This window comes from Ips typographus, linkage group LG2 (assembly GCF_016097725.1).
Source record: "Ips typographus isolate SLU linkage group LG2, UJ_Ityp_2.0, whole genome shotgun sequence".
NCBI classification, from domain to species: Eukaryota; Metazoa; Arthropoda; class Insecta; order Coleoptera; family Curculionidae; genus Ips; species Ips typographus.
The window spans coordinates 4,494,645-4,520,895 of record NC_138423.1 but is presented as its reverse complement, the minus strand read 5'-3'; the positions used below and the strand labels follow the sequence as shown (position 1 = coordinate 4,520,895).

The following is a 26,251-nucleotide window of genomic DNA, read 5'->3' as shown; positions in this document are numbered from 1 at the left end:
CGGCCGAAATGTTGGCGAAAACGATGGAAAATGCTGCAAAAAGGGCACAATACGCCATCAACGCCAGAGGCGGCCATTTGAGAGATATCATATTCAAAAATTGATGTAAACAAATCTACTTGGAACAAATTAAATGATTAAGATTGCCAACCGCCAAATTTTTATTTTTTTCTTTGATTTTTTTAAAAAAAACATGGGTCCGTCGAATATGGACAACCCGTTATTTGTGTTAAATCACTTTAAAAGATGGTTTTTACCGCTTTTTGGTCAAAATTAGAAAAAAATTATGTATGCAACACGTTTCGAAAATGTCTTATTGTGTAACTCATTCAAATTGTAGGACCTACAAACATTCATTCGTTACACAAAATCGATCTTTTCTTAACTGGTCACATAAATAGCTATTATTTTGCATTATTTACAAGAAATGCACTTAGGCAAACCTAATTCCGGTTGTAAATAAACAAAATAAAAATCAATCAATCTTTTGTAACATAAACTTAAATAACCGCTATACTTTGTATCTCAAAGTAATCTGCTATGAAAAAGTAATGAAATTATATAAACAACAATGTTTTATGGTTTTTGCAATTTGGGTACCTGCTTTCCTTACTTACATTGGTCATGTTGGCTGTAGAAAAGGGAAAAATTGAATCACGTAAGTGAGGTTATATTGTTATTATTTATCCTATAAAGAGAGTCTTTATATTTACACTTTGATACAGTTGTGAAAGATTTTTCCACTAAATACTATATTATGTTTCATAACTGGTTACAGGTTTTTACGTCATTTAGGAAATACTAATTACTTAAATGATGTAATTATTGTATTTTATTATTTATTTTTTCAATTCTCCTTTTAACAAGTTTCGTATTATGATGCTTCTACGGCAAGTATTTCTGAAATTTGTGATAAAAGAACTTAAAGAAAACAGTATCCAAACTACTTGAATACAATGTCTGAAGTCTAAAATATCACAAACTTGTGCAGAAAGATAACCTGCAGTTTATACAGATGCAAGTAGAAACTCAATAATGCATTTTTACAAATTTCAGAAGACAAATGTTGCTAAAATGTTCATCAATCCAATGTAATTTCAAGTTTTCTATCAAAAAGACTTGAGTCACGCCAAACGAATTAAAAATAATCCTGTTCTAAAAGAAGACATAAATGAAAAATAAAGTATTTTCTTGTACATTTTTCGAATTATGTCAGAGCTTCTAAAATAAATATTGACATAATTAAGCTCGTAACAATTATTAATAGGCAGCAGAAGGAGTTAAGTATTATTATTTTAAACAAACCTAATCGCAATTAGTTCAAATCAAAAACAAACAAAAATAAATCACTTACCAACTGGCAGCTGGCGCCGTAACCTGCGTAGATGTTTTCAATTTCCTCAGTTCTTTAGACGCCCATGTGGCCAAAGTTTTCGTACGCGGCACTCTCGACCGTCTACCTTGCGCTAACAATTCTTGAATAGGTGGAGAATCAACTAGCTGCACCACTGGCAGACCAAAAGCTGTGCATAAATCGCCAACGATACCTATTAACAGAAATAAAAATTTACGTCCAAACTTTCTAAAAATCCAATCAAATTTACCAGCAGCTACAGCTATCGTTCCGTCTGAGTGCTCGGTGTCTTGAGCGACGACGGTGATAAATTGAACTATAAACGGAATGTGAGGTTCCAGCACAGCCACATCGGGTGACGGCGTTGGACCATCCCCTTTTAGTCCTTGAATAATGCCTGTGTAAGCGTCCAGTACGCCTTCCCGCAATTCGTTCAGATATTCGACCATATCGTAATCAGAACGGTCGACCTACACAACACCAAAGTAACGTATAAGCTGACGGTTTAAATACAGACGTCTATTAACAATAACAGTACAGTCCAGTAACAATAATTTTAACAAATCGGCCCTTTATTACATAGAGAACTATTAATTCTATAACAACCAAAATCTTGGTTTCACATTTTCATTTGTATTTCAGTATCGTAAATTTAATTTTAGATTAGTCGCTTAGAAGTAACAATTGTGCAGACTACACCATTTACACATGTACTTTAGAAAATATCACTTGGATTTTAAAAGTATAAGTTGGATTTCAGAATCTATAACTTGTATTTCATTATCGTAAATTTGGTTTTAGAAAACGTAAGTTGTATTTCAGATTCGTCACTTGTATTTTAGAACGCGTTATTTCAATTTCAGATATTTTTGGGTTTCTATGTGTTATTAGTTTATTGTTTTTTTTAATATAACTTTAAGCCAAAAAAAAACCGCCCATTGGGAGTATTAATTTATATAAAATATACAGTAAACTTTTGAAACACTTTGTATATTGTAATAATTATTGGGTTTAATGTTTTATCGAAAGAGACCTTCTATTTGACACCAAAACCAGGTATATTGTCTTAGCAGAAAGACAGGAACTAACTGGTACCTAAGGCACAATTTGCTTAAACTTTGACAGCTGTCATTATTTTCAGCTGCAAACGCCATTAATGGATACTCTTGACATTTTTATCGAAAAATTGTACTCTTCTTTTATTTCGATAAAATAAATTGTTTTCCAGATAAATCGATTTTTCATTGAACTGCTTAAACCACAATGTTATTAAAAATATTCATTAAACTATGTACTTTTTTTTTATTAACTTTTTGTGCTCAACTTTAATTTTCCAAATTACATGTCTAAAATCCAACTGCTCTTTTCTATACTACAAGTGACAAGTGTAATCTGAAATACAAATTGCAATTTCGAAAATCAAAGTTATTATTCTAAAATTGAAAGTACCTTTTCTAAAATACAAGTGATATTTTTTAAATCCATCTTACAGTTTCTAAAATTCAACTGACGCTTTCTAAACTACATGTGTAAATGGTGTAGAACACCGGAATTAATCTTTGCCGGTTTTGAGACGGAATAATACAATTTGGCACAGATTGACCACAAACGAGCAAATTCAGCGTTCACTGTAGTCCCTAGAATGGCTCAAAAGTAACAATTATGCAGATTAGAAATTTCAGAAAAGGTCTGTTGGATTTAAGAATAGTTATTTTAATTTCAGAATTTGTCACGTGTATTTTAGAAAGGTTATTTCAGTTTCAGAATTTTTCGTTTCTGTGTGGTTATAAGTCCATTTTTTTAATGCTTGATTACCTTTTACTACAAATGTTAATATAAAATTTTCTGAAATACAACTTTAATTTTCCGAATTACAAATGACCGTTTCAAAAATCCGACTAATCTTTCTCCGACTTGGTGGCGACGTAAAAATTGTCACCGACCCGCGCTGATACTTGCAACATTGCGCTTATGGGATTAAGCAATCCTTTACTCTTTACCGTTCTTGATGCTGTGAGATGTAATAACTGTCAAATTTAACGTCTTAAATTATCATTTAAGTCCACAGAGTTACTGACAATTTGCGGCGTGATAATCAAAGAGGCGGGACTACTGTTTAATGAGTTTTGACAACTGTCAGGTGACTATAAGCCGAATTCATTAAACGTCATAGCTAGTTCAGTTTGTCAAAGTGGTCCACGTTTTCCCAACCACACGAATTAAAAGCTGAGCTCTTCGATGTTGTCAAAATGACTACTGAATCAAAAGTTTTTTTGGCTTTGACAACGTTGATTTGAATGTAATTTTTAAGCTTTTTCACGTGGAAAAGGTGTTTTAGAGTCTGAGAAACTGACATTTTTTTTGGTTTGTGAAGGAATTTGAAACCAAAATCACTCGTCCAAAATTCTACTGCCTGAGAATTGATCCTAAGGCATAGGTACTTTATTATTATTTATCAGGCTTATTTTATTTTTGGAGTCTACAAGAAATTTTAAGCATTATTCTGTATACAAACTAAACGGCTCACGGAAAAGATCGATACAGCATAATTTTTGGCATATTTTAACGGCCTGTATCTACGACATGCTTCAGCCGAATTTAATGAATAAAAACGGTTTTAAAATATCGTTTTTTGGACAATTAGAGCCAGGAAAATTTCTTGAGTTTCAACCCAGTGCATTTGATAATTTTGGATAATTTAAAAAAATTGTTTTTTGTGTCATATAATGGGTTCGGTTGATATTTCGGGACATGTTTACAGGTTTTTCAATTTTTGGTCTACAAAAGAAAGTAGGGAGTGTTTTAAAAAAAAAAACGTACTTTTTGAGATATTAAAATTTTCTTTTTTACATACAAAATAGAGGATGAGGAGATTATTAGAGTGGCGACCGCGAAATGACAAACGAAGTACAGGAAGACGTTCCACAAGATGGCGAGATAGATAGTTTGTTATCAAATTTCTTTTAAATAAAATTTTATAATAAAATGTGATTGTAAATAATTTGATAACTGTTGGGGTTAGGTTAGGTTATACAGGGTGGTCCAGTTTTAAATGTCAATAATTCACCAATCCATAGCCAATTAAAAAATAAGTTGACATTCATTATGTCATTTTCCTGAAAAGTGCTTCCTAAGGAAAATACAATCTTTCAAATTTCTGTTTAAAAAATCGGTTTTTTGTCATAACTGTCAGACCGTTGGAGCAATATTGATCAAATTTGGAACAAGCACTTTATTACGGTCAAAGACCCAAAACTAACCCAACCCAACTTAAAAATTGGAAACGGAAAATTCACTTAAGAAGTTTAAAAAATATTATTGTAGCCAGTTTTCATAGTCTCCAGACAAACTGAAAGACTTTAGTTTTGAAAATTGACTTAGAAAAGATAAAAATTTTAGAAGCTTTAAAATTGTGGTTGTAATCAGTTTTCATGCAAATCGAGTAGGGCTCAGAGGATATATATCATGATAAATATCATGATATATATCTTGATATTTACAGCTTGATATATATCCGATATATTCGATATTTTTATTAATTGAATAAAAACCGGTTTCAGTTATTCAAAGCATCAAAAAATTATTATATTAAGTATCAAGAATATTAAGTAAGCTTTACTGAACGATGACAGTTTGGTTTTCTAATTTGTCTGAGATCAGTAAAGCTGTTACTGTTCGAGATGCACGGAAAAGGTACATTTTCTCGACAATGAATCAGTCGAGAAATAGATAGTTTTCAGAGTTGCATAATAAAAAGTTTTTTTTTTTTGTATAGAAATAATATAAGTTATTATAAAAGGATTTGTGTTAAAACAAAATATAGCTTAAGTAAGCATAAAACAAAACAATTTTTTTAGTTTTTTATATTTTTTTATAGCTAAGTATAAAAAGATTAAAAATGATATACACTGTGTGTAAAAAGTCCGGCAACCCTGAATTATTTCGCAAAATATACAACTTATTGAAAAATATCCTATATAAATATTGACGCACTTTAAACGTTTTACCGTTAGGTGACATTCAGGAATATACAGGGTTAGCCACAATATGGCAATGAATTGAGGTTATGTTTTTTCTTATGGAATGACCATGTTTCAATGACATTTTCTGATTCGCTCTCTCATTCTAATCACATTTCATGTAACATGTTGTATGGTTATCTTAAACAGTTTGGCAGCTATTTAATTATTAAAGAAAACTACACTTTTAAATAAGTAAACATTTTTTATTTGATTAAATGCTGAAAATGTGCCCCTTGAACTTTCTGACAATGAGCTAAATTAAAATAAAATTTTTCAATGACGTTTTGTAACATGTCGCGTGTTATAAGGTTGCATTCATCCATAATTCTTCTTCTTAAATCATCTAAATTTGTCGGTTTTGTTGCATATACCTTATTTTTTAAGTGACCCCATAGAAAATAATCTAGAGGCGTCAAATCCGGTGATCTAGGAGGCCACTCTATTGCACCTCTACGACCTATCCAACGGTTAGGAAACACCTCATCCAAGTACGCCCGTACATGTCTTCCAAAATGTGGTGGCGCACCATCCTGTTGAAACCAAGTATGCTGGAAATTCGGTCCGACTATGTTAATAATTGATGGCACAATTTTTTAATTATGTTAAACTGTTCCACGGTTTCAAAATACGTCCTCTGCCTACCGCCAAAACCTCTTATCATAAGCAGAGTTACACGTTCCTTTTCTGTAAGGGACATTGTGTACAAAAAATTATTGACACTACCAGCTAATGTCAAAAATAGGTACCCGCAATCTACTATCAAATGTAACAATCAGGTAAAGGTGAGAATTACTATCGATAAACATGGGATACCATGAAAGCAAATTTGTCTTTAATAATTAAATAGCTGCCAAACTGTTCAAGGTAACCATACAACATGTTACATGAAATGTGATCAGAATGAGAGAGCGAATCAGAAAACGTCATTGAAACATGGTCATTCCATAAGAAAAAACATAACCTCAATTCATTGCCATATTGTGGCTCACCCTGTATATTCCTGAATGTCACCTAACGGTAAAACGTTTAAAGTGCGTCAATATTTATATAGGATATTTTTCAATGAGTTGTATATTTTGCGAAATAATTCAGGGTTGCCGGACTTTTTACACACAGTGTATATCTGATATATATCCGATATACAGGGTGGACCATAAGTAATGGGACATAGAGCTACAGCATATTCCTGACATCAAAATAATACGATTTAGCTGAATTGTCCTATACCGAAAGTTAATATTAAGAAAGATACAGGGTGTGAAAGTTGAAATTTTATTTTAGCTTTTTTGTCATATCTTCACGGTCTTTTGATATAAATTACTGAAAGTTGGTATAAAGGGGTTTTGGCAGACGGAAAATACGATGCTTTCATTTGTTTTGTAGTAGCTGATAGGGGGCGCTAGCGGTAACCATCTCTGTCCCTTCAAGAGGCTCAAACTTTTTTTTACGGAACTGAAACGGCCATATGACTTCAAAATATGATTCTAAGATGTTTTCTACGTAAAAAAGGTATACTTGTTGTAAGTCTTAAAAGTCGACCGTTTTCGAGTTATTTAATCTTTTATTATTGCATGCATTTACATGTACAGCAGATTTTAATTACTATTTTTTTTTAAATTCTAATTAGGATTTGATACAAAAACAAAAAGGGCGTTCATAACAACTAGCTTTATTTTAAAGTTTACAAACATTTTTTAAACGGTCAAATTTACATACAGAAACTGTTATGTGTGTAACTTAAGGGTATACAGCACATATCGTATTAACATACGACAATGCATGCAATAATAAAACATTAAATAACTCGAAAACAGTCAACTTTTAAGACTTACAACAAGTATACCTTTTTTACATAGAAAACATCTTAGAATCATGTTTTGAGAGCATATGGTCGTTTCAGTTCCGTAAAAAAAAGTTAGAGTCTCTTGAAGGAACGGATATGGTTGCAGCTAGCGCCCCCTATCAGCTACTACAAAACAAATGAAAGCATCGTATTTAACGCCTGCCAAAACCCCTTTATACCAACTTTCAGTAATTTATATCAAAGGACCGTGAAGATATGATAAAAAAACAAAAATAAAATTTCAACTTTCACACCCTGTATCTTTCTTAATATTAATTTTCGGTATAGAACAATTTCGCTAAATCGTATTATTTTGATGTCAGGAATATGCTGTAGCTCTATGTCCCATTACTTATGGTCCACCCTGTATAAATATCATGATATTTTCAAACCCTGAAATCGAGAGACTTTAATACTGAGAGATAGACATAAAAACTACTTTTTCAAGAATTTGTTACAACAAATTCATACATTTAAACCTTAAAAATTGACTTGAACCCCAAAATGTGACTGAACTAATGAAAAGTAACATCAGAAGCTTAAAATTTGCATTTGAAGTAAGTTTTCATAGTTTGAAGACAAATTTCAATATTTTAGTCTTGAAAATAGTCTTAGATGCAGGACATTAACATTAGATTCATCAAAATTGTCTTGAAAACGAACTTTTCGTGCTTTTTACTTTGTTTTTCATTTTCTTCGAATTCTGGACTATTTTTAGTGCTTCAAAACTGCTTTCAGCTTGGAAAATCGAGTTTCAAGACTATCTTTACCAAGTTATTGACATAGCAAACATAAAAAACAATTTTTACATTCTTCATAGACTTAAAATAGCATTCCAAGCTTTGTCACTATTAAATCGACTTCTAGACACCTCAGTGCTAAAAATTCGGGTATTTCTTAATAAACTAGAATCGTTTTTAGTGTTTTAAGGCTGTTTTCAGTGCCTCAAATCGAGTTTCAATACTATCTTTACAAAGTTTTTGACTTATCAGGCCTAAAAGCCAGTTTGTCCACTGACCATAATCTTGAAAATGTTATTTCAAGCTTCTTCACTATTAAATTGACTTCTACACTCATAGGTGCAATAAATTGTAGCATCTCTAAGAAATTCAGACTGTTTTTAGTGCTTTTTAAGACTGAAAAATCGAGTTTAAGACTATTTCCACAAGTCAAGTAATAAAAGTAAAAAATGTTGGTACCAAATGCTACAATAATAGTCTTGAGAACTAATTTTTAGAAATAAAATAGTCCAAAAATTTAATTTACTTCTAGACTTGTTGTCCAGTCCAGAAAATTGAGTTGTACACCAATTAAAGTTTTGAAAATATACTTTTGGACTCTTTAGTCCTAGTAAAGTCAGTTCTAGCATTAAAAGTCAACTTTTATATTATTTTTAGTAGTAAAAAATGAGTTTCATGCACAATAAAATCTTTGTCTTGATTTCCGGACTTTTTTTAGTTCTTGAATGCCAGTTTCAGACACTCAACCAGGATGGCAGTCTGAGAAAGCGAATCATAAGACCATTCCTAGTAGTAAAAAAGTTTTTAGACTATTCAGTACAAATTTGGACTTTCACAAGTCTTGGATGTTCAGTTTTAAACTATAAAACGATTTTTTAAATTGAAATTTGGAGGACTGTATCTTCCTTAGGAAACTTTTTTCAGAAAAATCACATAATGCAAGTCAACTTCTTTTTTGATTAGCTATCAAATTATTGACACTTAAAACTGGACCACCCTGTATAGTTGAGGTGGAAACTTATATTTGTGATACATCCTGTATACTTACCTAAATTACCATCAGAAAAACTCTAATCAAAAATAAAAACTGATGTGTCTGAACGTTTTTTCAAAAAACTATTCCATGAATTTTGTAGAGCAATGTATGCATGAAGATTAATAATAAATAAGTTTGGTAAAATATAATTTAAAAACAGCTTGTCCTATGATTTACCAAACAATGGACCGCATTAAAGTTAAGTAGTTGAGAAGACAACTTACCTGAGCTTGTGATGCTTGAGTCAAAGTAGCCAAAACGACATCTAAATATTTCTTAAATTCCGACCCAATGCTGAGAACAATGTCGCCAAATACGGACAAAATTTGCGGTTTTACACTGCGATGTACCGAGGAGTCGCCCAAATTTTCGATAAGAAGAGTCATTATTTCGTCGCAGTAAGGCAACGCTTTCAGTTTGAGCGCTCTAAAGATGTCTCCAGTCAGTCCGACGGCAGTTCCGCAAACCTTCAAATTCACATAAAAATTTTGCTCAATCGCTAGACTTTGACAGACAATCTGATCAAACGTACTTGGTACTCTTGATGATTCTTTAATCCCAAATAGAGGAACGGCTTGAACGCATCCATGTATTTCAAAAAACCATCGCCCAATACCTCTACAAGAGTAGACACGGCCATAAGTGCATCTTCCTGAACTCCACCACTCTTGTTCGAATTGAACATTGTGAGTAAAGCAGTCATCACCTAAGATAAACCCAGATTATGTAAAGTAGTCGGAAATAAAGGTGAGGCAACTTACGGCATCGGAAATTTGAGGCGCATCTTCAGGTGCAACTTTTCTTAAAACTGACTGTAACGTTCCGCAAAGGAGTGATTGAAGATCGTTGAACTGAGATCGATCGCTGTGACTGCTTATGTGAGATTCCATTTGCAATACCTAGTTAAAAGTTTGTTTTCTTTACATTCTATCAGTGGTAAAACTACTAAATATTAAATAAATAGCTATTTATGTAACCAGTTACGAAAAGTTCGATTTTGTGTAACGAATGAATGTTTGTAGGGCGAGCGCAGCGAGGTCCTTCAATTTGAATGAGTTACACAATAAGACATTTTCGAAACGTGTTGCATACATATTTTTTTTTTTAATTTTGCTCAAAAAGCTGTGAAAACCATCTTTTAAAGTGATTTAACACAAATATTCACTTTCATAGCACCTTGTATAAACTGTGACGACATGTTATGATGGATGTCGCCCATAAGTTTCTACGGAAATGCATAAAAACGGGGAGGGATGAAATGAACTTTTCATAACTAGTTACATAAAGTGATACTTTTCGTTACTAGTTACGAAAAGTAAAACGTTTTGTCACTCTAATCAGTTTTGAAAAGTGTCACTTTATATGCCAAAATTAGAAAAATATAATTTCTTGTTATATTTAATATTTTAAAATTACTGTTCTTATTACCTGTTGTAGCCTTTCCAAAATGACCATTGTAGTTTTTTGTACAGTAACATAACAATCCCTAGGTGAATTCTTAATCATTTCCATAAGAGCTTCATAAGCAGCTGGCCTAAGATTAGCCTGAGCTCCGTCTGGTCTGTCTGTAGTTTCCAATAATCTACCCATGAAATAAACTTGTAAAACTGACTGAACACTAGTGTTACTGCTTATAAAATAGATAAAAATACTGTTTGTCTCTAAAAAAAAGACCTGGACAATCCTAGCACAAGTAAATGGTACCAAAATAAGTTGATTGAGGGTCGTAATTGCCATCACTTTAACTAAGTAAAGTAGCTAATAACTATTTGACCACTAAAGTGTACACCCAAGATTAATTGTCGAATTAGTTGCATCGCTATTTCATTGCAAATTTATGCCGGGTTTATATTAATTTAAGATTTATCATGTAAGATGTAAGAAGTTATATAAACGGCGTTAAGAGTCATAAATAATAAATCTTACGCGATAAATCTTAAATAAATATACTGTTCTCGCGGACTGAGTTTACCCGTGCGTAATCCTCCTGTGATTTAGAAGTAGACATGCAATATTGACTTCATCCTTGTCTATTGTTCACTTTCAGAAAGGGTAAATATCTAAGTGAATGTCTTCCAAAAAAAACATTTACTGATTAGCGCTTCTATTTCAGTCATTGTCAGTTTGAAAACCATCCAAATTTATTTGATTTGTTTACTATTCATTCTTTTCCGTTTCTTTGTGTTGTTAATCATTTATAAAGTTTTCTATTTACCACACCACCACAGTTCTTTTAAGAGCTATTGTTTCTACGCTTTTAACATTCTGTAAGTACTTTCATAATATTATTATTAATATTTTTATTTTTTTTATGTTGGCTGTCACGATCTAACCAAAATTGGCACAATTACTAACCTGTTTTGAAAAAAAAAGAGGGAGTGTCTATTATGGTTTTTATTTAGCCATTTGGTTTTTCCTAAATTCGGAATTACTTACTATTACAGTTTTTTAGAAAATGCCTGGAAAAATTCTCCACTGACAAGCCTAACAGTTAATTCTTAACCTTTGTGAATATTTTGAATTGGAAGAAACCAATGGAGGACCTTTAGAAGCTTTATGATCTGTTCAGGAAGAAAATAAGAAATTTTAAGACCTTACTTATTCTGACTGATGTATTTTTTTTGATACTAGAAGGTTGCAGCTGCTTTGAAAATTTCCCGCAAAACTGTTTATTCGATTCGGAAAAAGCAAGCAAGTAATCTTATGATTTCCTCACCTAGAAAACATAAATCGAGACGTTATAGACGGGCCAAGACCACAGATTTATCTGAAAGCATTAAAATGGATGTTCGAAATACATTATATGATATGTACAACGATAGTATGTTAATAATAGTAAAATATATCTACTTTTGTAAGAATCATCTATTAACATTTCATTGTTTCCAGAGACTGAGATTTTTGGGTTGTATTTTAGATTTTTCATAAAAATTTCTTCAAACATATTAATAATAGTCATAGAAAAAATAAAATAAGTGTCTAAAATGTTTCAGCGGGTTTAAAATAAAATAAGTGGATTGCAACCTGAAAATGAGATATGAGATACTACAGCATCACTCAGAATGTCTTATTGAATTTTTAATTTGTTGTTTTTTTTTTAGAGAAACATGTAACCATCCAGAACCTAAATCAAGAGCTTAAAGTTAAAGAAATACTACATATTGGTGATACATCTCTGCGAATTTTGGTAAATAAATTAGGTTTCAAATTTAGACGGAATTCTATGATCCAAACGAAGACTTCTCATAAATAAAAAATGTTATTTCGGTCAAGATATTTTTTATTTGCTTTGGTATAAGGTTGTTTTAGTGCAAATTTGCAGCCAAAGATCTCTACTTTCTGACTGACAATACACGCAAAATTTTAAACGTGACGAAGCTTTAGACACGCCCTTTTCTATAATATGAACACAACAGGTTTGTTGACGAAAACTTTTTGATTCATATGATTATAAATGACGTAGCCTTCGCGATGCACGGGTAAACTCACTCCGCGAGAACAGTAAACCAGGCATTATTTGTCGAATTGTTATTTGATGGATTGAAATTCATCAGATGAGTTTGACTTGTCATTCCTTTGGAATTCCTGGCTGTTTTTTTGGAAAAGCAGAAGGGACGTATTTCGTGACCAGAAAATTTAAATAAGAAGCAAGAAAGGTCAGTAATAGTAGATTAAGAATCGGGTCTCTGGGTCCGCCTTATAAAGTTGCTAATAACTAACTATTTGGCCACTAAAGTGTATCCCAAAAATTAAGTGTCGAAGAAGTTGTATCCGTATTTCAAGGCAAGTTTATTGGTCGAATTGTTATTTGGTGAATTGGTATTAAAAAGGAGATGGTGTCATTGACAGATTAGTCTGATTTGTCATCTTTGGAATCTCTGGCTGTTAATTAAGCCCTCCAAAGACATTCTATCAGATGCACTATAAATAATTGTTTAAAGTAGTTTTGTTTGGTCTACAGGTGGCGCTTTTTACAAGGAATTACTATTTTACCGCCTAAAGGACGATTCGCATTTTCCGGAACAAACTAACCGTCCGGTCAAAACTAAACCCATTCAGAGCTGTCGGTAGTTGAATTACTTTAATTGGAAAATGTAGTTCAATTAATTTTAAGTAATTGAACTACTGTAATTAGATTACTTTTCAAAAACAATAATTGTAATTGATTTTTCAATTACTCAGCAAAAGTAGTTGTAATTGGTAATTGATTTTACGATTTGTTCTGTAATTGAACCACTTTGAAAGTAGTTGAATTACTTTCAGAGTAATTGAATTACTTTCAGAGTAATTGAATTACTTTCAGAGTAATTGAACGACTTTCAGAGTAGTTGAATTACAAATAATGTTAAAGTAATGGAACTACTTGTTTTTGAGGTTAGATACGATTGTTGTGTTTTGCGCGGTCGAGAAGTACCGGTTTACTGAACCGGGTTCAGAGCGGCGTTTTGGTTGGGTAAATGAAAAAATAGAAAAAAGTTAGAAAGTTGCGATTTTTGCTGCCTGGTGTAGTATTTTGTTCTCTTCATTTTAACATTAAACAACGCTATAGGTTGCATTTAATTTTTTGAGTTAGGCGGTAAAATAGCATTTATTTGTAAAAAGCGCCACCTGAGGACGAAAGAAAACAACTTTAAATAATTATTTATGGAGCATCTAATAGAAAAAAACCTGCTCTTTTCAATGGTGCCAAACTTAATGTTCTACGACAAAGGGTTTCGAAGTTATCGCAGTTTAAAGCAACTTTTGACTTATTCCCACCACTTTAAGTCAAGAAATGGAGAAAAAAGGTTTTAATCAAAGTTGTTGCTAGTAAACGTAGCTTCCGTTTGCAAGTATTTTCAAAGTGCCATTGTATCTGAAATTTTGGAGATATGCACTTTTTTTAAGTTAAAGTTGTTAGTACGCCCTCTTAAGGACATTTCCTGAAACTGAAAATATTTTCTAGCGATTCTTTTGGCCCCTTTTTATAACAATTGTTTTTTTCAAAGCTCTACGATTAACCGTTAAGTCAAAAAAGCCGAGTGCCGCTCTTATTTGGACACCCTGTACATTTACTACTGCCAATAAATAAATTACTCAACTACATTTTATCAGTAATTGAATTAATGCCAGTAGTTGAACTACTGTAATTGTTTATTAATTCAACTACTTTACTGAAGTAATTGGTAGTTCAACTACATTTTAAAAACATTGACTAATTGTAATTCAACTACTTTCACGAATTTGAGAGTAGTTGATAATTGTAATTTAATTATTTTTTTTGAGTAATTGCGACAGCTCTGAACCCATTCAAACTACACTGACTGATGTTCCGTGACGGTGCTTGACTATGCGAATATTACCATTGAAACTACACTACAGATAATTTTGACTGGACGTTGCCGGTGCGAATCGCCCTTAACGGAAAAAAATCAAACTCGACTCTTTCCGAAACTAAAAATATTTTTAAGCAATTTAGGCTTGTTTTTATAACAAAGTTTTTTACTCAAAACTCTCCAATCAACGATTTATTAAAAAAAGCAAAAAGCTACTCTTATTTGGACACCCTGTACAAACACTAAAATCAGCTTCCAGTACCAAGAACACAAAAAATATGTTTTCCAAAAACTTACCTCTGAACTATAAATTCGAAATATTGGGATAGACAGTATGTTTCAGGTGCCGTATCGTCACCCCCACCAATCTCAACGGACGCGGCTTCAAAAGCAGCTTCAGCCAAACCTAAAGTACAATTAAAAACAAAATCGTTAAAACTTGTACGCTAAATTGTGTGGTTAATCAGCAAAAAATTTAAAAAATAATAAAACCAATACGAGTAAAATTTTGGAGACGAATTTATGATAGCATACCTGAAAAGGCCCAGCACACATTTGCTGCTACTCGAGGTTCGGCTTTCAGACCAGTTATTAAACTTTCCAATAAGGGTTTCAGGAAGGTTTCATTAATTGCTGCTTCAGGTATTATTTCGCATATTCTACCAAACGTCCAAGCGGCTGTGTCCCTCACCTTTAAATAGTATAATATTTACAAATACGCATTATTACTTCAGTAAAGACCGATTCCAAATTCCGGTTGAAACAAACACTCACCATAACACTACTATCATACATCAGCTCAATAAGGGTGGGCATGGCTTGTTCAACTAAAGGTTTTAAAGTGGCCGTATCTAATCCACTCAGAATTGAACCAAAAGCCATCAGGGAGGCGTCTCTAAATCTCCAGTTATCTGATTTAATATTGTCTGAAGCAAAACAAGATCATTATAAAACTTAGCAAAAACTGAAAGTACTAATAAATTCCCAGTGAAATTAACTAAAAAGCTATACCTTTGATGAAGGGCAAAACGTAAGGTACAATTTCGTCCTCGCAACACGTAGAAAGCAACATAAGGCAAACGCCCGCGGCTTTGCTAGGATTCCAGTCATCTTCGTCATCCACCTCTTCTTGTTTGGTCAATTTTTGAAGTAAAATGGGGACGATAAATTGTAGAGCACCCTTGGCATAGTGGCAAGAAACTCTGGAATGGTTTAGTGTGTAAAGTATACTTTCCAAACTGTAATTCTTAATCTAGCAACTACAGGGTAGGTCAAAATAATATTTGTCAATACATTTTATTTGCATTACACAACTCTGAAAACTATCTATTTCTCGTCAGATTCATAGTCGAGAAAATGCATTTTTCTTTATACTTCTTTGAAAAGCCTGTGTTTCCATCTCTCTTAGGAGTAATAAAAAACTCGTTTTTCTGTGCGCTGAATTCAACAACAAACATATTTAGCACCAACCTGCATTGTCATTTAATACGTAAATGCTGGAATATTTAGATATATTTCCGCAGTATTTTTTGACGTTTTATGGACATTGCCTGACAGTGATAACTTACAACAGTTAAATCACCTTTGAACTACTTTAAACCAGTCATAGAAATGATCAATTAGATGTCAGTCATTCCCAACAATTATATTAAAATGTACTCAGAAGATAATCCCGATTACATTTACTACTATTATTATATTTACCCCGATTATATTTACTTTATGCCTTTTTTTTTTCAAAGAAGTATAATGAAAAATATCGTTCATAATTCGTCTAAAAATAGGTTTTCCGTGCTTTGTTATTTTTGTACGCTTAATGAAATATACTATTTTTCCTTGAGGACGCACGAAAGTGCCCATTTTCGGTGCGCTGTTTTCAACTGGTGGGTTTTCCGGTGCGCTAACAAAAACGTATTATTTCTTGCATAAAAACCATTTTTTTGAGTCTGACGTGTTATTACTGTCCAATATGGAATGATATTATGCTACAATATGAGCTCAAGTTGCATAATATGACAACTACCAGCATAAATTTTATAACAACAATAACTATCTTGTCACTATCAATGTCAAGGTATTAACGGTAAATTAAAGGTAATGTTTAATGCCCGTTTGCACAAGCTGGGATCCCTACGCCTTAGGTTATGAATAAAGTTAGGTAGCGCCCTAATTCTGTTGTACCATCTGACTTTTGATCCCTAACTTTAGGTGTTACCTACCTTTTAGGTGGTCGTTTCTGAGCCCCTAACGACTCTATAAAAATAACTGTCAGCAGAGTGATAGAAATTTTAGTTTGTTGGAAAATTATTCTTAAATTAACAGTAAAACTACTATTTTTTAAGTATAATGGATGCGTTTTAGAAATATTCGATTTTTGAGTCCAACTATTTCGACAAACTAGATATAGTCAAATTTTTACCCTTTGAGAATGACGTCATGCAGGTGAAAAAACACGCATGTCTGAAATTAGATCACAAGTTTTAACCTACAAATGCTTTGAAAAATTAGTGCGTTCAGAAGTGACTGATGATCAAGTGCCTTGAAAATCACATGATCATGAGAGTTTCAGTTTAATCATCATTCATTCAGTGAATAGGTGTGCTTGCACTCACTTAAAGATCTCTTCTACTCCTAATAACATAATATATTATTAATGTTCATTAATTTTGTGTTGTGTTATTGTGTTGTGCACAATAAAGCAAAAATAATAATTTGGCATACCAACATTACCAACTTCTTTGTTTTTCATAAAAGCGGTTATTTTGGTTTTATTGACCGACATTTTCTTAGAAATGTTGGTAAAATAGGAGTCGTCAGCTGGAATTCCAGCCTTTTTCATTCGGCGTAGGGTAGTACTCACTTTTAAAGCCTGTGATGCTCTATCATACACATTGGAATAATCAATTGGGATGACATCTGGAAACTGTTTCTTTTCGTACTCCAAAAAAAGCAGCACATTTTAGAACTAGCATTTGGGCTTGCTCATTGTAGCGCAGCATTTTTATATCTTTGATATTATTTGTTTATATCAAAGTGACAGTAAATGTCAACGTTTTTAATTTGACAGGATGACAAAATTAATAACGTGCCTTTTTTGTTAAAATTGTTTATTTCACATGTTTGATATGCGAGAAACAAAGATGTAAAAAGATGACGTCATTCTCAAAAGGTAAAAATCCGACTATAATTTGACGATTTTCCGTCGTTTTGGACTCACTAAACCGACATTTTGTCAAATATTAGATACAATTGAAAAACAATTAGAATACCCAGATGATCGGTAAGTCGTAGTACATATAATATTGAATTGATCTGTGTTTTTTCTATCGTTTCTTTGTTGGTTGTGTTCCTATACTTTTATAATTTTTTTAATAGTAATAACAGCCATAAATTGCTACCGCGCCTTCGATTTTATGCAACTGAAAGAGAACTCAGTACAATTGCAGATTTTATGGGAAATGGAAAACTTCCGAAGTTCTAGCAAGTTTGCGGCCTCAGTATATTAAAACGCCAAGTAGACCAGTGGTTGAGTTGAAAAAATTCAAATAAATTTATTTCCTCGGGTGTGTATTTTAATGAAAAATACAGAGTTGTCAATCTCACAAGACATTGTAAATATTCCTAGATATGTATCTAAAGATGCAATGTTGCCAGCGAGCTTTATGGTTGACATAAACATGGTGCAAACAAATTTTATGTTAGGGTAACCCAAAAATTAGGGAAACCCTAATAAAGTATTAAACGGGCAGAGTTCGATAATGAAAAGTATCGTTCATTACACGCCGGAAATGAGTTTTTCCCGTTCTCGTAAACTGTCACGCACGCACGGTAAAACCCATTTTCTGGATTGGTAATGAACTCGTACTATTTCCTGATCTTTTATATTCTTTATTATAGTGATGGGTAAATTACCGGCAAAGTAATTATTTTACTTTACTAGGAAAATTTGACCGGTAAATTACAAATACTGTGTTCTTGGCAGCTCAAAATTTGACACCCTTTTTTGTAATGTTTTTCCAGGTTATCGGATAAGATTTTAACGAGGATTCAAAAAATGTGATTAAAACAATACACTTCTTGTTACAAAAGGGTTTTACAAGTGATTTTGTCCCTGATTGTCCTTTAAACCATAAATTTCAGACCACAACTTCAACGGATTTCAATATTTGTTGCTCCAGATTTCCTTAAAAAACTCAAAAACGGTAACAGTTACCAAAAAAATTGCAGGAGACCAAAAATGTTCCTAGTCAACTCCTTAACCCAACACTGGAAGTTTGCAGGACCGTTTTTGCTTCCAGTATACAGGATGTGCAAGAAAATTATGGTCTTTCACTATTTTTGTCACCCTGTATGCAATTTTTAAGATAGAATATTTTACTTTACACCACTGGAAAGAGGAGCTCAAGGCGGTTAATTTAAGTGGTTCAATTTCCCTAAACTCCCAAATATAGCCAAGTTACAGAGTGTTCAAATTTCAAAACCACAACTTCAACTGATTTGAAACGTTGTGACACCAAACCAGTTTTTCCTAAATAATTCCAAAACAGTGAAAGTTACAAAAAAATCTACAAGAAACAAAAAATATTCCTTATCAACTCCTTAACCCAACACCTTAAGTTTGCAGGACCGTTTCTGCTTCCAGTATACAAGGTGTACATGAAAAGTATGGTGATGTGACTATTTTCGGTCACCCTGTACGCAATTTTTCAGATAGAATTTTTTTACTCTACACCACTGGAAAGAGGAGCTCAAGATGGTTCAATTTCCCTACACTTCCAAAAATAGCCGAGTTACAGAGTGTTCAAATTTCAAACCCACAACTTCAACTGATTTGAAACGTTGTGGCACCAAACCAGTTTTTCCTAAATAACTTGAAAACGGTGAAAGTTACAAAAAAAATTGAAAGAGCAAAAATGTTCGTAAAAAACTGCTACACTCATCCCCGTAAGTTTTACAGTCAATCAGTACCGTTACTATACAGGGGATGCATGAAAAGTGTAGTGATTAAGATTGATGACTTTTCAAATTAATGACAGCTATGACAGGAAAATGATATCATTCAAGCAAAATTCAATTAGAACCATAAATTTACTGATCGAATTGTTAAATTTTCTTGTCACCCTGAATTTTACTTTACCTTGCCGGTAAATCACCGGTCACGGTAAGACACTATTTTACAATTTCGAACAGATGAACATTTTACAGTCATGTTAAGTGAAGCATGTCAATTAGCCCAATCTTTTGGGGCTTTGAAGATAATTCTGCTACCAAAAGTGATGTTAAAATAAGAAACAATTTGATTGAGAAGATGAAGATGAAAATTTCCCAGAAATTATTTCAATCAAGTCAATTGCTTTTCCGCCGTTTTAAATGGTACTATAAATGCTTTATCAGATAGTTAATGTTTTTATTTGTATTTCTAGTTGTTTTTTTAATAAATATAAGGTATGTTTCTGTATCTATTGATTTTACACATTTTGATCGCTCACTAGAAATGGCAAATAAAAAGAAGCGTAGGAAAATATTCTCGGTAAATTACAGAGAATTTAAAGAAGAAGAAATAAACAAAATTCTGAGAACTATTTTGTAAAAAAACAAAGTTAAAATTACCTTGGGCCATCTCTAGTAACATGATTACACTTTCAGGACATATTTAACTCAAAATACAGTTAAAAAACAGATCAGTTTCTAAGTGCAACAGTAATAAATAATAACAAACATATTGATGTAAAAGTTAAGGTCATATTTACTGTAAATATTAAAAAACAAACTTACCGAGAAGGTGGCCGGCCAGCTTCTTGAGCTTCAGAATCTTCTATGGCCAAGTCTACCTCTTCATCACTGACATTTGACCAAAACTCTATACCCTATAAATAGAAACAAATTTAATCATACTAAAGAACAAAAAGAAATCCCACAACACATTACAAGGGATGCAATCATAAATTATTTTACCTGTAGTGCAACAGCCTCATTATCAGACTTCATAGCTTCTAGAGTTATTGGGAAAAGAGCAGGTCCCATGTATGCTTCCATATGTTGGTAGTACAGAGACATAATTTTTACTAAACATTCAAGGGCAGTCACCTAGAAAAAATAATTAGAAACTCGATTAATTTTCTGTGTACTCCATTTACCTTGATTTGAACATCTGTAGACTGTGTAGCTTCACATACAACTTCCATTATGTAGTTTCTTTCGTGCGGTTGGTCAAAATTCGCTTTTGTAAACTCTAGAGAATTTACAAGAGCCCTAGTAGCCGCTAATCTGACGTGGTTGTTTTGTTCTGTTACTCTCATTCCTTGAATAATAGCAGTTAGAATGTCATTGGATTGACTACTTAAAACATCTGAATCAATTTCAGAACAAATGTATCCTATGGTTTCCAAAGTTGCTTCCTTTTGCATTTCTGAAGTGGCATTTACCACGTTATTTACTAAAGTGGAAATTAGATCTGGCCATTGTCCTTTTGGTAATTCAGCTACAGCGATATACGCCACACACTGAGCCGCCGAGGAAGGCCGGCTAGTTTCTGTTCCGAGAGCACCGATAACATTTTTCTTGATGTAGCTCCGGATATCTTCAGGAAATTCAAACCACCTTTGCTGATACTGTGCCTTTATATTTGGATCTTTAGAGGTAAGTTGATTTTTCAGTTGCAAACCCGCGGCCATTCGGGCCACGGGGCTGTTGCCGCCATGTCTTAAAACGTCCGAAAGACTTTTGATGAAGCTCAATAGATTTGTGGTCGCGGCCTGCTCAAGAAAGGTAGAGGCCTGCTCTTGATCATTTTTATCTAGAACATTGATTTCATTGATTATTGTTTTCTGTAAATACTGACATGTGTGCTTTTATGGATTTAGAGCAATACCTATATTAGTATTGATAACTCTTTCCACCTTCTTGCAGAGAACTGATTCTCATTTAGATCATAGAGATTTAGATTTAGAAGTAGGGTTTCTTTACTTCAATATAATTTTGAACTTGACAAGAAAGAAAGTGAAAAATTGCAAAAAAATAAGAAATTCTTGTTGAGATCTGCAATTGCAAAATGGGGAGGTACCCAGTGTCTTAAAATCAAGCGGAATGATAATACCACTCAACATGTGGAATATCATTCAGGAATCAGAACAACTGAAGTTTGTAAGAAAACCGGAAGTGAAGAATCTTCACTAAAACATTGAAAATAAAAACCAGTATTGGACAACACCTGGCACAAAAATGTACTTACAATGCTGTGCTGGAACAGCTTGTCATTATCAGTTCAGTTCATGTGTTAGTTGAATTGAGTATAACCAACCTTCTCAAAACCAAAAATTACAATTACCTGATAACAAAACTGTAGTCAAGTGAACTTAAATTGACAACAAAATTTTAAGATTTAAATTTTATTAAATTGAGAAAAAAGATTCTTCCAAACAGATTTGAAGAAACAATCACTTTCAATGGTCTTCTAATTTTAAAACACTCTCAATATAAAATAAACTAAAATCTGTTCTTATTTTTTCTAAGCGAGCAGATCGGATATGACCTCACAGTGACGTAATTTGACAGTTGGTCAAATTATGAGCCAGCTTACGTTAGCGTGACGTCACATTTGCTCTGCAGTGCAGTTGCATTTTGCAAAAACAAAATATGAATAACAATGAATCACTGTTCAAAGCATTCTACAGTAGATAACTGTTATTTTCTGTTCAATAAATTTTAGATACTGGTTCACAATAATTGAATTGTCTTTGCATAATAATGCTTTTACTGATAGAAACAAGCATAAAGATTATCATCAAGATAACAATGACCAAAGTTAGTAGTAGTTTGCAAACTTGACAAATATCCCCTATATTACAATTGTATTTAGCTTACTAACCTAACATTTTTTCCACAAAAACAAAATAAAAAAACTAGATAATAGTGTGTTTCAAAAGCGCATTTCTTGCTTATTTTGTGGTTTTTGTAAGTAGGGGCATTATGCATTTCCTTGCTGATATTGAAATAGCTGAAGGTTTGGGGAATGTGCAAAAGTTATTTTTGTCACCAAAGAAGTTTGTTTTGTTAAAATGCTTCTAAAAATTATAATTGACGTACTATTAAAATTATATTGACTTTCGCACATTCTAGCAAGTGTCTTCTTTCATAAGCTGTTTAAAAAACAGCAATATTTAGCCTAGTTTTTTTTTTAATTTGGGTTAAAAAAATTTCATAAAACGCATTGAAATTCCCATAAGACGTTTTGCTTTACCGATGCCCTTAACTATTAACAGTTCTTTCAAGGTATTTTACCTATTCTAAAGCTTTTTACCACATTTTATTAAATGTTCCACAATGGTTTTGTTATGGTAGGTTAATTCATTAAAGTTTAAAGAACGAAAATTTCTAGTTACAAGGTGATATGCTGTTGTGCAGAATTTAGCATTTTATGTTTGAATTACTCTCACTTAGTACCACTGGAAGGAAACACACAAGCTTCTCAATTGAGCTCCTAATGGGCAAAGGGACCGTCCAGCTTGTTTCATAGATATCCACCTTCAGGAGCTAGAAGGCTAAATAGGTTAGGGACATAAATTTTGTAGTATTCTTTAAGGCATTTTTTCCATTTATTTATGTAAATAAAGTAATTATTACAAGGCTCACTTTTGTAGATTATTTATAACCTTCTAACTTATGAAAATAAATATCTATGTGACCAAGCATGTTGAGCAGTCCCTTTGGCGATTAGGGACTAGTAAGCCATCTTGAAGGCGGCTATAAGAATTTACAAAGTTATCATCCATATCTCGGAAACCAATGACGATAGATTTTTTCTAATTACGTCATCGTGTTCTACGTAAAAAAGTGCCTTAATAATGTCTGAGTTTCAAAACTCTCTTTGGCTTTGTTAAAGAGTGTTTAAAATGCAGCCTCTGACGTTTTCCCAATTTTCCGGAAAACGGAAAAAGATAATTTAATTTGGAAACCGGAAATAAGTTTCACATAAAATTCTCTAAAACTTTCCCCATTTAACCGACTCTGTAGCTCTTACGGTTTTCGAGATCCCAATACATGCATCACCAATTTGGACCACACTGTATATACTATGGCTTCTGCAGGGTTTAAACTTAAACGTTCCAAGAATTGATTTAAATTACCAGAATGCTACTGACAACCTTCTAAAAAGTGCCAGAAGCAAATCTTAAACCTTCCCAGAGCTGTTTTAAATTGTCAGAGGCTTCTAGGACCGTTTTCAATGTGCCAAAGGCCTCTAAATGCTAAGTATCTGAAAAGTTCCAGAGTCCTCTACAACTGTCTTAAACATTTCCAAAACTGTTTTAAATTGGCAGAGGCCTCTAGGTTCCATAAATCTTTACAAAAAAAGTAGTAGTCCATAGTCACTCAATGGAGTTGTAGTAGACTACCCCCTAAATATTTTTCTAATTTCTTTCTTTTATTGTTTTAAAACTAAAGTAATAGTTCATGCTCTCGTATATTCAAATGAATATTATTATATTTATTTGTATCATTTTATTGTTTTGCAAAAATTATCTGTGAATATTTTCAAGTTGGTTCAGTCAACAATTCAAATTAGACATACTAACTTGTACACTTTATCTTAGTTTTGTTAAAATCTATATGTATGTAGTTATTTGTGTATTGTTTAGGTCTAAAAAAAAAATAATTAATAGGGCCAAAAGTAGTGGTTGGAAGATAATATAGAGGTAGTTTGAAAAAACTAAGAACAACTCAAAATCATTTTCACTAAGACATTGTGAATTGTATTTTTTGTTTGAAATTCTCTAAAAACTACAACATTTCTGACTAAATAGTAAGAACAAACATTGCTTGTTATTGTAATGCAAAGTAACAAAATAATCATCAGTTACTATGGTAATTTTTGACCAATCCCATTATCCTGTGCATTGTAAAAATTTGTCTCTCTGAAACTCTGAATAAACAAAATACAATATTTCAACCTGCATGCAAGAATATACAGACCTTCAGTTTGATAGGTAGTTTTACATTAAAATACACTTAAATCTGCCTTAATGACTTATCACAGTTTACAGTCTAAAAACTTCAAAGCAGACATTATTTTTGATTTTTTGAAAGGTATTATTTTGAAGCTTTAATATTTACTTTAACCTTCAAAAATTGCATAAAACTGATGCGGAGTTGCATGTGATTATTAATATAAAATTAGCATTCAAAAAGTACGCATAACACTTTCTAGTGCTGAATAAGTGAATGTTAAACAGGGTGGTAACTCAGTGCTTTTTTAATATGAGTTTGATGGGTGGCAGAAAACTCTTTGCAAAATGCATTACTTAAACAGATATTCATGTTTTATCTTTAAAAAATGTGAATTAAGGGAATTTGTGAGTTAGATTAGAGAGAATGAGAAATTGGATTAGTAGATTTAGATATACATATTAATTTAGCTGTAATTTTTCAGTTAGAGCTTTGTATTTATCATTAAATGTTTTGTTTCCTTTCTTGGGTTTCAGTGGATAAAACACAGGAAATCCAAAACAACAAATCAAATTTAACATTCATAGTTTTTTATATTCACTCTTCCACTCACATTAGGTCCTCTTTGAAACTAATTAATGAATACATAAAGTGGGCTTAAGAAACCCTAATTTGAGTGACCAATTAGAAAATACCGAGTCTGAGATGAATGTAAATTTAGGATCATCTCGGAATTCTGCCCTTATTTACAAAAGTTCCACTCACATAACCACATCTAGTAGGATTGGCTAGGTTAGGTTATGAAGTTTTCCATCATAGTACGCACTTATTTGATGATTAAGTCAACAATTTCTAAGAATACATTTTGCACACAATTTAACAGGATAAAAAACTATACTCCACATTATTTATTTTTGATAATATCTTGGTGTATAAACTTATATGTTATCTTACAACTCTTTACATAAACCCTTGTAAATAATCTATGTTGGTATAAATCAGGCTGATACTTGCATTACATTACAAAAGGGTAGCTGTACCTATACCTAAAACTGTAGGAGCATCTAAACAGACAAGCCAAAAATAATTATTATAAAAAATAGTAAATCCATGGAAGGGACAAAAAACTTATGGAACTTATACAATTACACACAACCTTATTGACAATTAAAAACACCATAATGAGGACCACATTCCAACACAATGCATGACTTTTCAAGGTCTTTCTTGCAGTCTGAACTTATAAAAATAATAAAACTGCATGTTGTCAACCATTGTGTCCTATTTACTGCAAAATGTTAAGATTTGATTAGACTTGGATATTAAATACTGATGAACCATAAACGTTGGGTATGTGAATGGTGTTTTGACATGGCAAGGAGATTTGCAATAACAATTAAATTACCACAAAGGGGGTCAACGCCTTAATATCCATGTCCATCGTTCCCTACCCAGAAATACGCTACATTAAAACGATTCCAAATGGTTTTACAATGAATCGCTGATAAACAAGGGTAAATAGGAAGGACATGAAATGACTGGCCAGTCAACCCACAAGTTTTGTCTCGACTTACCTGGCGATACTGTTTTTTCTAGCACTTGTATGAGCTGGAGGGTTTCTTGATGCATTGTTCCGTTAATTAGTTAACTTCTTGTAAAGTGCTATGTGTTTTCAACTACGATTTTCTAGTAAAAAGCCGGTGATCACCACATGTAAGATGATTCAACTGGCAGTTCTTTTGCGGGAAGGAATTGGCTACTGAATCCTACGCGCCCACTGACAGACGGCTGACAGGTGAAGTTGCTGCAATCGTTACGTGTTCAATTCAAAATTCTAAATTAACAAATAATCACAATTAACCTTATATGACAAATTGAAAGTTACAAAACTCGAAAACGCGTGCGATTCTAATAATAATGGTGCAACAAAATTGTTCTACAAAACTGTTTCTTTGTATTCTAATGCATTTAACTGGAGGAACTACATGGCGATGCGTAT

The 26,251-nt window shown here is 32.6% G+C and overlaps 1 protein-coding gene across 3 annotated transcripts in view; it reads right to left on the bottom strand.

The window, feature by feature from the left end:
- Positions 1-26,037, bottom strand: part of Fs(2)Ket (Importin subunit beta Fs(2)Ket) — a 41,246-nt gene extending 15,209 nt beyond the window's left edge. For 2 of the 3 annotated variants that reach the window (XM_081974269.1, XM_081974270.1), the window contains exons 1-14: positions 25,827-26,036; positions 20,448-21,106; positions 20,266-20,397; positions 20,086-20,177; positions 15,322-15,512; positions 15,085-15,236; positions 14,845-15,001; positions 14,608-14,716; positions 10,424-10,577; positions 9,757-9,894; positions 9,528-9,701; positions 9,220-9,462; positions 1,605-1,824; positions 1,355-1,547 (exon numbers count right to left, since the gene is read on the bottom strand). In XM_081974269.1, the coding sequence (XP_081830395.1) occupies positions 1,355-1,547; positions 1,605-1,824; positions 9,220-9,462; positions 9,528-9,701; positions 9,757-9,894; positions 10,424-10,577; positions 14,608-14,716; positions 14,845-15,001; positions 15,085-15,236; positions 15,322-15,512; positions 20,086-20,177; positions 20,266-20,397; positions 20,448-21,106; positions 25,827-25,881 (2,669 nt within the window). In that variant the 5' untranslated portion in view covers positions 25,882-26,036. Of the gene's footprint in view, positions 1-1,350; positions 1,548-1,604; positions 1,825-9,219; positions 9,463-9,527; positions 9,702-9,756; positions 9,895-10,423; positions 10,578-14,607; positions 14,717-14,844; positions 15,002-15,084; positions 15,237-15,321; positions 15,513-20,085; positions 20,178-20,265; positions 20,398-20,447; positions 21,107-25,826 lie in introns of those variants that run through there. The other variant, XM_081974268.1, reaches the window with a different exon arrangement.
- Between the last annotated feature and the right edge of the window lie 214 nt (positions 26,038-26,251).